This window comes from Pholis gunnellus, assembly GCF_910591455.1.
Source record: "Pholis gunnellus genome assembly, chromosome: 3".
Classification (NCBI taxonomy): Eukaryota; Metazoa; Chordata; class Actinopteri; order Perciformes; family Pholidae; genus Pholis; species Pholis gunnellus.
In genome coordinates this window covers 27,312,828-27,326,745 of record NC_136529.1, presented here as the reverse complement: position 1 = coordinate 27,326,745, position 13,918 = coordinate 27,312,828, and the positions used below count along the sequence as shown (strand labels likewise).

The following is a 13,918-nucleotide window of genomic DNA, read 5'->3' as shown; positions in this document are numbered from 1 at the left end:
GACAGCACTTTGGGTGCAAATTCAAGAGGCTCATCTCACCGCATGGAGATGAAAAATAAAAAAAAAACAGTTCAAAAAGATAAAACATAACTTTGAGCTCTGAGCTCTCCAGACAATTGACGTCTATGACTTGTCTCGTTGTCAGCAGTTATTGCATTTGGCCTCTGCCTGTCCATCTCAGAAGTCTCTACTGTCTGCTGAAAACTATTTTCACAAGACGTCACTTGTGTTCGATGCATTGATGCGTCCACATACTGAAATGATATGCACGGCAAAGGGTTTAGTTCAGATTTGGTGATTGGCTCGTGTACCAATGGACGTTTATTGTATTTAATGAGCCTCATGCAATAAGATCTTCTTATCCCAAACCTCTCATACCTTTTTGTCTGTGTTTGAGCGTTCAAAAGTCGTAAGGATTGCTTGTTCCGGCTTGATGAATATCACCTGTTCATGAGGAGGTCATGACATTTAGTCATGAGCGTAATAAGATTGACAAATTGATCTGTTTCATTCACAAATATGTCACTAAAGAGTAAAAAGAAGATGCTTTCAGTCCTGCCGTTGGGAATCGGCTGATAAAAGATCCTGACATCTAAACATTTGCTAAACATGATGATGCAGAACAGAATAAATCATTTTGCCTTAAGTTTGTAAATTTGTTTGTACGAGTGGGTTTTGTAAGCATATCCGTGCAAACGAAAGACAGAAAAAAACTTCAGAAAAACCTTCAGAAAATTCCAGTGCAGCTTTATCCAAGTTACTTGAATTGATGACCCGCCCACACAAATGCCACACAATATCCAGTTAGTTAGAAATTAGTATTATTTTCACTCCAAACACGTCACAAAACGTAGTCACGATAGAAAAGCTTTTTAAGAACGTTGAATGATTTCGAAAAGATAGGCACATGCTCCCCCTCCATCCTCATTGTTAAAGTGCACCTGTGTTTCCATCCATCCAGGTGACATAGAGATCGGTCTGATGGAGAGGAACGGCGGTCTGGAGGTGGAGGTCGTCCAGGCCAGAGGACTCACCATGAAACCAGGTTCAAAGGGACCTCCAGGTACACCACTCTAGTCCGCTGCTGCTCTGTCGACTGATCAAGCTGTTGTATGTCACTTTTCCTCACAAACTTCAAGGGCTTTATATTACACCTGGCACAAAGGGCACATTGTTCAGATAGTAAGATGTGCCTACAGAGGCGGGTTCACGGCGTCCGTACACTCGTTCGTACGCGTACATTAGCTCATATGCGGTCAAAAGGAGCTGTAGATGGCACAGAGGATTGGGAGACGGCAGGAACAGACGTCCCCTTCCTCCCCCTCACAATATGCCACAGCAACATTAATTCAGGAACCCGCGTCCATGGAGTGAACAGAATATATAACTCATCAATGTAACACCATTTCAGGGCTGTACCTTCAAAGCCTTCAAACCTCCGAAGCTTAATTCATAAAGTTAGTAAATCAACATTTTAATTCTAAATCAACATTTGAATACTGCGAAGCTTCTTTTCCCCTCATGTCTATTTATTCTGTTTAAACATTTAATTAATGCACAGTTGCAGATAAAGATTAAGCTACACTAATATTAATAGTAGTATACTTTTTGTATCATCGGTGACTACGGAGGATTGCTCCTGACTTGTGAGATCCAAACATTTCCAACAAATCAAGAACATTGTAAAGTCCCAATATTCAACATTTATTGGAACAAGAAAGATGTAATCGTTTTCAAAATTCACAAAATGTTTTTATGTGACAAGATATTCTGCTTCAATCCACATTTGTTGACGTTTAGCCTTCTCCAATGTGCCAAATCTGCCATTTATATAGCAAGGAAATGGGAGATGACACCCTGATTAAGTAAAATACTGTTAGACCCAAAACACAGCTATTATTAATTGAAAGACGAAATAAAACCACTATGCACCCAGATTAACACGTCCCAAAGGCACCTAACCACGCACTGTAGACCATGCGCTACAGATTGTTTAAATATGACTGCAGATGTTCAGAGCCAAAGCATTAAAAAGACTCCTGTTCATCAAACGATTGCCATGTCTTAGAACATCAGGGTCCCACACAACATGAACGCTCCACTAGACAGTCAATAGCATCAACTACTCACAAACAGAAGAGCCTGCAGCGGACATTTGAAACCTAACGCGATACATCCCCCGAAAACACAGTAATCGTCCCTGACAATATGAAAGATGCATGAGTGGAAAGGAGAAAATGTTGTTTTCACTGTTCGGGGAGTCAATACACATGAGTAGAGGGAGGTGATCTGCTAAATAAGTAAGATCTACATTTCCCTCTGCTAACGCTGCAGAGAAACACAGTTTCAAGCTGCTCTGACTTTGGTTTCTGACTGAAACAAGAAGCCATGTTTCCAAATATACCGGCCTGAGCGATGTTTAAAAAGCCACCCGAAAAACTCTTAAACGCTTATTTTCTCATTTTCTATATTCATTCAAAGGTGCCCTGTGGAACTATGTGGGACTATGGAACGCCATTTTATTCCATGTTAAATTAATAAATAAATAATAATTTTATGAAATAAATCCTGAAGTAAATAAACGAGGGAATAAATAGATAAATGTATTAAATGAGTCAAAGTATGACTAAATAAGTCGATTTTTATTTCATAATAACTATAATAATTGATTTCCCGGCTCTTTAGTTACGTCTGTTATATTGAAATGAATGCTCTGCCATAACCATATTTATTCATGTCATAGAGGTGATAAATAATAAACCGTGACTTCATGAGTGGGTCCCTGTGTTCCTTGTTCTACTGCACATGGACAAGGACACGCATGTGATTCACATTCCACTGATTGACAGGTTCACCCAGAAACACAGCACCACCAAAGGCAGGAGGGGCTCTGCTTCAGCAGGAAATCCAGGTTTCACACGAGAAAATATCAGCTTCGCAAATGTTCGACGAGGAACGAAATTTCTGTCATTTATTAATTGAATTTATTAATTTCTCTAAATGCTGCTTCAAACCCGTCCACACAATGTCAGGAATATGATGAGCGATGATGAAGATGAGCGACGGGGGGTTCAGTGGCTCATTTTCTGCACTTGTAGACTACAGCTCACTCTCAGCTTTCATGCATCGTTTCACCTGAAATACATCATAATCAAAATGCACTTGGAGAGCTGCTAATATGAGCCGGCTGCCCAGCAATCAATCACCCGAGCACTAAACTGATCACGCCAACAAATCAGCTGCTTAATTAATCAGACCAGTTAACCTTTCTCTCCCTCTTTTAGAAACAGTCCTGGCACGATGTCGACATGACTCTGCCGTCATTTTTGCAGCGAGTCGGATTGTGTAACAACAAACCATTAACTGATTGTAGCCCCCCCCCCCCCACACACACACTGCGGTTGCATAATTTAAACCAGCCATTGATCCTAATTGCATGAGAACAATACAGTGTCAGCAAATAGGAAAAAAAACAAAAGACAAATCTGAGAGGGGAAAAAAAGCCGTGAGAGAGAGATAAAAGAGGATAATCAACAGAGGAAAGCACAAACAAGAGTCGGAGGAGAGAGAAACGAGTGGAGAGCAATTTAGTGTGAATGAAAGGAAAACATGTTGTGAAGGAGAGAGCTGCAGAGGTGGAAGGAAATCCGTATATAGTATAAATACCAAGGACAACCTCGCTTCGACTCTTTGATCTTGTTATCAGGTATAGATTTTTCATATGGGTCAAGTGAATAAAAAAAAATGTCAGCAGCAGTTTAAATATTGGATTGTGCAGGACGAGTCGTGGTCGTGACGATTCACCTTCTTGTATCGATGCTCAGCGCGCTTCGACAGGTGATTTGAAAAACTATCCACAACTTTTGCTGAATGGAAAAACTAAAAAAGTGGAAATGTTTGTGAAATGTACAAAAATATTGTTTTGGCTGGTGTTTCCTATAGTGACATTAATAAATAGAAATGACATTATTAGAAAGCCAAGCTGTAGTTCTTCTTTAACAAGTTGTTTCACAGTCATGTGGTTCAGTGAAAATTTAATTAAATGTATTTTCATCCTACAATTTCTACCCTTTCACAGTGTGTCCTACGTTCATGAAAGTTACTTTTGACATTTTGGTCGCCTAAAACATTGTGTTATTCAGCTTCTGGTTCCACCCTCTCGTGTCACTTCTGACTCAGCACCATGCAGACAAACAAGCAAACATACCGTAACGTAGCTTACCAACATTCAACATTGTTTTTGTGTAAGCGTTGGAGGACAAACTTGTCCATCAATGCTATGTTGAATCAAGTAATTTAGAAGAATTCTGAAGAGCTTAACGCTTGAGTTCAGCTTTAACCTTTTTGTCTGCTGTGGTTTCAGCAGCCTACATCAAAGTTTACCTCCTGGAGAACGGGAGCTGCGTGGCCAAGAAGAAGACCAAGTCAGTGAGGAAGTCTCTGGATCCTCTCTACAACCAGGTCCTGGTCTTCTCCGAAAGCCCGCAGGGGAAAGTGGTGCAGGTGAGACACACCATCATGGCCCCACTGATTCACAACCAAGACAAACCGGCAAAATACAATGAAACTGGAGTCAGTGGTGCTTTAAGCTAAATGCTAACACCAGCCTGCTAACATGTGATTAATGACAAAGCTAACAGGCTAATGTTTAGCAGGTTATGACCATGTTCACCTTCTTAGTTTTACAGCGTTAGCATGCTAATTAGCACAAAATACAGCTGACGGGAATGGAATTAGCTCTGCAGGTATTACTACTGGACAAACTGATCTTTTGTTCTTGTGGTGCCACTAGATGAAATAACCGGTGATCCACAGCATTGTTGCAATTCATCCTGAGGGGGCCGTGAATGCGTGCACCAAATTTCATGACAATCCATCCAACAGTAGAGGAAAGGTTAGGAGATCACCAAAGTCATTAGGATTAATCTTCTGAGTAATTTCATGGCAATCCATCTAATAGTTAAGATATTTCAATCTGAATCAAAGTGGTGGACGAGCCGACATGCCAACGTTGCCATTCATAGATGATAAAAGTGAATTCATAACCCCAATCACACACCAATCTCACCAAGTATTTGCCATAAAATATCAAAAGGAAGTGTTTATCCGATTGGTAAACACTTGTTTGTTAGAAATTGCTCCTGGCTGTCTTTTTGTGACTCTGTAGAAGGAGCTCAGGAGGTGTAGAGGAGACGCAGCAGAAGAAGAGCTTGACATTTACAGTGACAATCTGTACTGAGGGACCAGAAGGCTGTTTGAGCTAATTTTGTTCTTTCAGTTGTTGGAGCTTCAGCTGTGAACTGAGAGAGACTGATTATTATCTCACTTCCTGCTGCAGTCTTTCTCTTGAACGAGCTGTCAGAAAGAAGTTGTGCATTGTACATTTTGGTAAACGCCGGGACACGTTGACTGTTGACGTTTCTGAACTAAACAGAGTTTCATAAATACGTTCCATATCGGCCTCTTGTCACGTGTCGCACAACGCCACAGGGTTAACGTTGTTAAATGATTGCTCAGGTGGAGACAACACACTTCTTGGTTAAGATCATGGTTTGTGTTCAAATAAAGTACCTCGTTTATACCACTTTTGATAACATATTTACCAGGCGCCTTGGCTGCTGTTCTCCTTACTGTCCTTTCAACTGTATTTAAGTCATTGTTTCTCACTGTCCTTCCCTCCTTGTTCACTTACTTTCTTTCTCTCCTTTTGTATCACCTTGCCTTCTTTATTTCTACTTTCTTCTCTTCCCTGCTTTTCTACTTGCTATCTCCTTTCTTTCTCTTCCTTTATTCTCTCCAAGCCTTTTTCGTCTCCTCCCATCATTTGTTACTTTCTTTCGCTCCATATTTAGTTTCCTCCGTCTCTTGTCCTTTATTATTTTTACATAATGAATGAATGTATTTATTCACTGTCCTTTCTTATACGTTGTAATAGGTGTATTGTTTCTTAATATAATGGGTAAATACGATATCGTAGCACCAACATGCACACATGTTATACCCTGTATGTATGGCTGGTTTCCTCAGTAATCAGCTGGAGACAGTGGTGTGTTTTCAGTGGAGAGGCCTTCAGCTCTGCTGCTCCTGTCGTCGTGTAATTAGCCGCTAAACGCCTCCCTCTTAATTATCCGCTGTCTGTGTCGTTGTCCTCCGACTTTCATCAAACTCATTCACACTGGATAATGAAAACCGCTGAAATCAGCAGCGTTTTTTCAATTTGTCACTTCCTGATTTACCAAAGCAAATTGCCAAATGCCTCCACTCTGGAGATTCATTCAGAATCCCTCATCAACTCACTCCATGACTGACTCAAAGCACATGATGTTATATATGTTTTTTTTAAAAGAGTATTGTCTTTAAATGTGAAGGATTGATGGTGCAGGTTTTACAGTATTGTAGGTGCATGACAACAACACGCACAGATTCTCACTACAAACTCTTTGAAAACTGATATTTGCTCGCGGCCCTCAGCTTCAAACTGTGACGCCCTACGTATCGCTGTAGCGTCGGTTTTGGACGTGTCTGGGACGGAGTGTAAATGTATGCACTCATTACATGCATAGTGGCGTTTAACTTGACTGAATAATGATTAACATGACTACTGAGCGACTCATGTGACTAGCGACTGACGTAATATATGTCAACTTTAACTTCTAGTTTCTTCTCAACAGCGATCTCCTGGGTGAGAGTCCTATATTCACACTTTATACTGCATCAGCTGGCAAAAAAGGACTATAGATAACAGCCACAGCCCAAAGAACTCAAACACTTAATCACACTTGCAAACACTGCTGCAATGGACGATCACGTATTAAGTGGAATATTTGTTAAGTAGCATTTACATGTTCTGGGACTTCACTTCCGATGCACATCAGCTGTGTTCTTACTTGTATATCTTTATGTATTTTGCAGTGTATATTTTAGTGTGATAAATGTACTTTAATTATAAGCATTTGACGTGTGAGTTATTGAATATGTGAAATGTAAACGTCAGCAAAGTAAGCGCAGACAAAAAGAGCAACATAATGGACGTAAACAGCTCGTAGAAGGTGGAGGCAGAAGGTAGTAATTTGCATTCAAGTGTTTGAAATTGTTTTTTTCTTGGTATTCTGTCTATAATGGGCCACTCACATGCCATTGGGACAGGTGTGTGAGTGTGTGTGTGTGTGTAAACAGAGGTGAGGTCAGTGGGCTTTGAAGGTTGCAGGTTTGAACCTCTTTGTGTTCAGCCACAGCCAAAGGCTGCTCTGCTGCTGTCAACGCGCAATTAGTCACCAAACGCCTCCTTTCTAATTATTGGCTGTCCGTCTTTCTCTTCTCCTCCGCTCTGCACTCTCTGCCACCGTCCCCCCGATCATCTCATTTTTCCTTCTCCCTCATCTCGTCTTCTCTGACGACTAGCGTGCAAACTTTCATCGGCACCGACCAGCAGTCACACGAGGACCCGACTGGAGAAACTGGAGAAATTCTTAATTCTTTGATGAATCGCCTTTTCAGGAAAAGTTGGCAAAATGAAGCCCCTCATTGATGTTTCACCGACATGCAAGCCATTTAGTAGGCAGGTGTAACATGTGGAGGCACACCAAAAAGCCTCCTGAGAGTATACCCCAAAAAACAAGAAGTCGGCCATTTTGAATTTATTGTGCAAATTTTGCCCATTTTTAGCCTTTTACAGGCGCTGTACTTTAACCAACTCCTCCTACAGATTTCGTCATAGTTGTATTTGGTCAAAACAATCTAATGACCTTTGTGATCAAAATGTATCAAAAGTTCGCATTTTCATGCTAAATCTTTTTCTGTGGCGTCAAAAAAAAGCGCCATTTTGGCATAAAACAGGAAGTTGTTGTAACTTTAACATACTTTGTCCAATCCGCTGCAAGTTTCTTGAGCAAGGGCCCGTTCATCGCTGCGTGCAGCTTTAGTTTAGTTTTACTTTCTATATGCTATTGTGGGTTTGGTTTGTGGGTTTTCTTCAGTGCAAGCTAAATGCCAGTTTATCTTTTGCATCTAAAGTGTATTTAGATGCAAAAGATCTCTATCAGGTTGTCATTTAAACATTCACTGTTATCTTTCGCTCAAAGGTTATATTTATATAGGTAATAACCAGTGTTGCAAAATGCAGTAAATGGCAGTAGATCAGAGTTTAAACAATAAATGTCAACTAAGAATAGGAAAAATAATAATGTAAAAAATAACAGCTCATAATATTTACAATATTTCCCTCAGCGTGTGACAGCAGTTGATATATTTTTCAGCTAATGCTGCTTTTTTATTCTCTGTCCACATAAATATGAGTTTTTTTATCAGAGCCGGGTGAAGCATTAAATCCAGGGTTTATTTCTCTTATCTCTCTGTTTCCCATCGTTATTTATTATTCTGTCTTTTCTAACCAGGGGGAGTTTGTGGTGTCAAAACTGAGTGGCTCAGATAGAGACATGCAGAGCATTTGAAGTGATCTCTATCTGATTCAATACTTTACGGCTCAGTCACACCAGCAATTAGAACAGCAACATTTCTGGTGGAAAGCAATCTATTGAAATGTAATCAATAGATTCACTCCCCAAAATGAGGTAAATCTGTGCTGGGTTTCGTATGTTCAACTTGTTGAACTTTGACTCTTGTATCTCAGTTTTTGACCAACTGCAAACTATCTTGACATCTGTGTCTGTGTTGCCCCACACAGAAGAAGTCATTACATCTCAAAGCTTCCAGCATCAGCTACTCTACAACCAAACAAAGTCATCAGTCATTTGGCGATAGCGATGTGCTTTCCTACGCTGTGACTGGAGTGTGTGGATGAAGCATTGAAATGTTAAATTTTACTCATTTACGCTCCGTAACGTTACTTGTTTTGGTCGTTGTTGTAAACCCTCCCCTCAGTGAGTCTGTTCTACTCCTAATGTAATCCTATGCCCTTCATTTGAACTAAGGTATTAAACTACGAAAAACAGCCCCAGACCAGGCATCAACCTCCAGTTCTGCCGAGTGAAGCCGATGCAGAAGTGTCTTAAAGCTATCTCTCCCGACCAGCAGGGGGCGACTCCTCTGGTTGTATAGAAGTCTATGAGAAAATGACTCTACTTCTCTCTTGATTTATTACCTCAGTAAACATTGTGAACATGAGTTTACATTATGGTCCATTTAGAGTCAAACAGACCATAAAGCAGGGGATGCTTTAGGGCGGGGCATACTGTGATTGACAGGTCGCTGTAGCTACCAGAGGCGTATACCGCGTCTCTACGTCACTCCACCGCATTTCAAATATGGTCACTTCTGTTCATCGGTTGCAAGAAAAACAACATGGCGACGGAGAAATCGTAGAGCTCGAGGCTTCGTAACATCAGTCCACATCACGATGACTTATTATATACAGTCTATGCCCCAGACCAAGAGTTGACTAAAGTACTTTTGACCATATTGTGTATTTTATCAGTATCTCCAAATGAGTTGAGCTGTCCCACTTTCTGGTGTTTCAGAGCTTTTATTCTTCCTTTCAATTCAAGTACATCCATCGTCTGTATCCACTTATCCTCACTTCAATGCAACATGCTGGTTTTTTTTTGTTTGTTAAATCCCTTTTTGTCTTTCCATCAGCAGCTGCAGTGTGTGTTTGTGTGTTAGTTCCACTTTCTAGAAAGTGGACCAGGAGAGGATCTAGGACACTGTGTTTTATCATCGTCCACATTAAACACTCAGTTTCTGTAGTTCTGCCATCGATTTTCTTCTTCTCCCGATGTGTCTCTCTCTCCTGAGTTGAAATGGTTGAGGTCAGGGCCTTGTTTGGAGAGCTGATCGCGGGCAGACAGAAAGAGATATAGATTATCCTTCTTTAAAGATGGAGGGAATAGATTGAAGCAGATTTGGCCTCTTGAGTCTCTGTGGAAATCACGCTCACACACATCCAAACCAATTGGTATGCGGGCTCGCTCAGACACACAAGGCGGCCGCACGATTGGACGCACCGACGGATATTGATTATTTTGTCCCGCTGCTTGACAAGACGTGTGGCCGTCTGAGATGAGCCCTGATGTTATCGGGTCGTCAGGAGACAGAGGACACCTAACGTCCAAACACACACACACACACAGGTCTCTAAGCACACACCACCATCATCTCCGTCTCACTCCCTCACACACACTGTCCCTCTTCATTTACTCTAATTGAAACCTCAGCCTGCTGCTATAACAGAGAGAAACCGTCAAGAGACAGTTTTGCCTCGGAACAGATTTCCAAACCATCTGGATTAATGCTAATTAACCCCCGCCCTCTTAACCTCATCGCTTCGTCAATTAATCTTTCTAGACCTCCTTCACCCCCAGGATGCTTTATGTGCACGAATCAAGGGCCTCTGAAGCCATGTTTAGGCCCTTAATACCTTGAAAAGAATTGATTTCTCTTCTGAAACACTGAGGGGAACATGAAGTACATTTTTACCTGGAGACAAAACATTGCTGATGATTACCTTCTATTTAAGATAATATGATATCTATCACAAAATGTTCTGAGTATTATAGACTGTAAAGTACAACATTGGTTGGTAAGGAAGCGTATTCTCTGTCACGTTTACTTTGAATTCCTTGAATTAAGTTTTGAGTCTTTCTCTCTGCCGTGGATAACTGGCATCCGACACAAAAAGCGGGCAAATTGCACTCAACTGCAAAAATACATGGGCGTGTTTGCGCGGTTATATTATTAGCGCAATATTGTTTTGTGAATCAGACCTTGAGACGGGGCGGATTCATGGTGATGTCAGCGGCTGCAATCCATTCTTTGTGAATTGGCCCTCGTAGCGTATACATACAGTATAGCTCGGAATAGTGTTAACGTCCAGGTATCATTTGGGTTTCTTGATAAACCACAGCATGTTTGTTAGGTGTTGCAAGTAGAATATTAAATCCGTCACTCATATCAATGATTATTTTTGTAGCACACTTTGTGTACAAGCAGATGATTTTGACATCTGTTCTCGTTTTTTAACTAAGCATGAAAGAAAGTGCACCGATTACGCTTTCTTTATTATTTAAAATAACTCTACTTCGACATGAAACCAAGCGAAAAATGAAGCCAACACTGGAGTGCCAAAAAACTGCAGCTCCTCAAAATGGCTCCAAAAGCGAGTCAATCCCTGTACACCCCCTGTTAAATAAACACGTTGACGGTCTGGTACAGAAAACGTTTCGTTCTCTATAACAAATATTCTTTTTCATAAGAAACTGTACAGAACGTACATTTCATTAATATATTCCACCCATTTCTGATACATCAAGGCCTAAAGTTCAAGGTGGGTGTGGTCTCAAGGCCTAAAGTTCAAGGTGGGTGTGGTCTCAAGGCCTAAAGTTCAAGGTGGGTGTGGTCTCAGGTTTGTTCTTCTGCTGTTTATTTTTAGAGTTAGGCTGCGTCAGCACTGCAAGATGGCGACGTCCGAAACCACCCACGTTGAGCTTCACACGTCACGAAGATTACGTACATATTTTATCCAGTCTATACACAAATGCTAATGCAAAAAATGTAAGGTCTTGGTAAAATGGTATGAATACATAATTTTGATTGCTAATTCATATCTATGTCTCTTCCATAGGTGATCGTTTGGGGCAACTACGGACGGATGGACCGCAAATGTTTCATGGGCGTAGCTCGAATCCTATTGGAGGAGCTGGACCTCAGCACGATGGTGATTGGCTGGTACAAGCTCTTCCCTACCTCCTCCATGGTGGACCCGACGATGGCGCCACTCATCCGCCACTCCTCCCAGATGTCCCTGGAGAGCACCATTGGGCCCTGCTGTGAGCGATCCTAAGACTCAAGAAAAAAAATGTCAAGTTTTTTGTTGTTGCGACAAAGATTCCGCTGCTGTCTCAACCAAACCCGAAGACACATTTTTTTTATATAGCCTGTAGCCCTGCTCCTGGGTCAGCCGGGTGGTACGTAGGTGTTAAGTATCTTACTCAAGGGCACTTTGAGTCGGTCCGACCACACTTGGGAATGAATCACTCCCCTGATTGGGAAATTACTTTATTACCTAGTAGGTCATTCTGGCACTCACTGGAAATATACCGTTATTCTTTTGATATTGTATCAGACTGTTTTCCTCGAGACTCAGGAAGCACATTTTCTTTTGTTGTTGCAAACTGACCGCCCCTCAGACTCACAGGAAAATGTTGCTCTCCTCAGATCTCTTTGATGAGGAAACAAAAACCTATTTAATGAGGATACTTCAAAGGAGGGGCTCGGTTGCCGACATCGATCTCGTCCTATTGGGACCGCAACACACTGCGGCGCTCGGCTTCGCTTCAGCTATACGCGCCTTCACGAGCCTACAATCTGATTCTCATTCCCAGGACTGCTCGTTGTCTTTCTGCGTCGTCAATGAGGGAGCTTGGACGGCTCCTGAGTGTTATGTGTCTTTCTGGTCCGGAGCCCGAAAGTGAGACTGCCCTCAGACGGTTTGAGACATCGGCCTTCCATTTTGCAGGAGCATGAATGGATCAGCAGGACTACAGAAGACTTTTAAAAAGTAATTATATATATATATATATATAGCTTTATAGCTATATATAGCTTATTTGTTGTAACCAACCAAGACATCTTGGTTTCGAAACACTGACTGGAGCTGTTTTTTGTTCTTTTGTGTCACACTTTTGGCCCTTCAATGTTCAGTCCATTTGGTACTATGTGTATGCGAGTGGAGGCATGAATGAAAGACCCTTACATCCTCTGGAAGGATCTAGATCTCTACTTGATCTTGGGGATCCGGAGTACTGCTGGGTTTCTGCAGACCGTGGTTAATTACATTTAGCTGCAGCGCCAGGTGTTGATTGGTCCCTGAGTGGATTTAATGGTTTAGAAGAAGAACTAGCAGGTTCTGAGTTCCCAACAACCCCAAGAGCCTGTATGATTTCATTACAATCAATCGCGACGTTAGCGGATTTCACTGATTTATTTTTGTCATCTCTCGTGGAAGGCACTTTATTAAATGAAAGTCGTGTGTGGTTGGACAGAAAACATGTAGTCTTGTGGGTTTTTGGAAAAAAGTGATCCACATAAGACCCCATTTTACCTGGCTGTCTTTTGACTACGTAGCAAATTGCGTCTAAATAGAGATTTCCGGCTCATGCGAGCAGCTGTAAAGTCACAGAAGAACCATCAAATACAGTTTGAAATCTGATTATCTGACTTCAGGAGCTAATTACTTTTTAGCCAGATGTGATAAAAGTATTTTTTTGTGTGTCAATCTAAACCCGCCTTGGTGCATGACGTTGAAGACACAGATATCGGGTTTTTCAGCCAAACTTAATTGGATTTTATGCATGCGATATATATCGTAGTAGATCCCAATTAGAATTCCAAGCGGCTAACCTTGGATGCATGCTACTATCAAATGCAGTGATGTTAAACCTTATCAGGATACAACTGGCATCAAGCAGCCAGGTGTGAATGGGGTCTGAAATGTTGAGGGTGTTTTGTCCTCATTCGGTTCAATTCCGTTCGATATTGTTCTAAATTTGTTCACACCCACCTGTTGGTGCAGGAGGGGGCAGATGTTGTACCTGTGTTGTAGCACCGAGACAGACGTTTCCAAAAGCATTGAGGATAGTAGCCCGGCTGACAGTTTAGGGCTGAAAACCTGCTGTTCGTCCCGGTTTAATTGAAGTTCGGTATGCTCTTTAGCTAATAGTCTACAAGTAGATTTTTAAGATTCCTCCTCTCTTTTAAAAAAAAAGATTGTCTAATAACAGTTTGTACTGTGCCAATTTCTACCAGCAAGTGTCTTCTTCCTCATCCTCACTTACTGTACCTTGCGGCATAGAGCTATTGTGAGGGAGGAACAGAAACAGCCGCTCACAACATCTGACGGCAGCATTCAGAGCTGTGCAGAGCAGCGCCCCTTCCATTCTAAATTACAGCCCTAATCCACAGA

The 13,918-nt window shown here is 41.5% G+C and overlaps 1 protein-coding gene across 1 annotated transcript in view; it reads left to right on the top strand.

Annotated features, from left to right (window-relative positions):
• Positions 1-11,797, top strand: part of rims4 (regulating synaptic membrane exocytosis 4) — a gene marked incomplete at both ends in the record, with an annotated part of 44,401 nt that extends 32,604 nt beyond the window's left edge. The window contains 3 exons of the mRNA XM_079186081.1: positions 962-1,063; positions 4,364-4,503; positions 11,579-11,797. Of these exons, the coding sequence (XP_079042207.1) occupies positions 962-1,063; positions 4,364-4,503; positions 11,579-11,797 (461 nt within the window). The remainder of the gene's footprint in view (positions 1-961; positions 1,064-4,363; positions 4,504-11,578) is intronic.
• Positions 11,798-13,918: the final 2,121 nt, after the last annotated feature.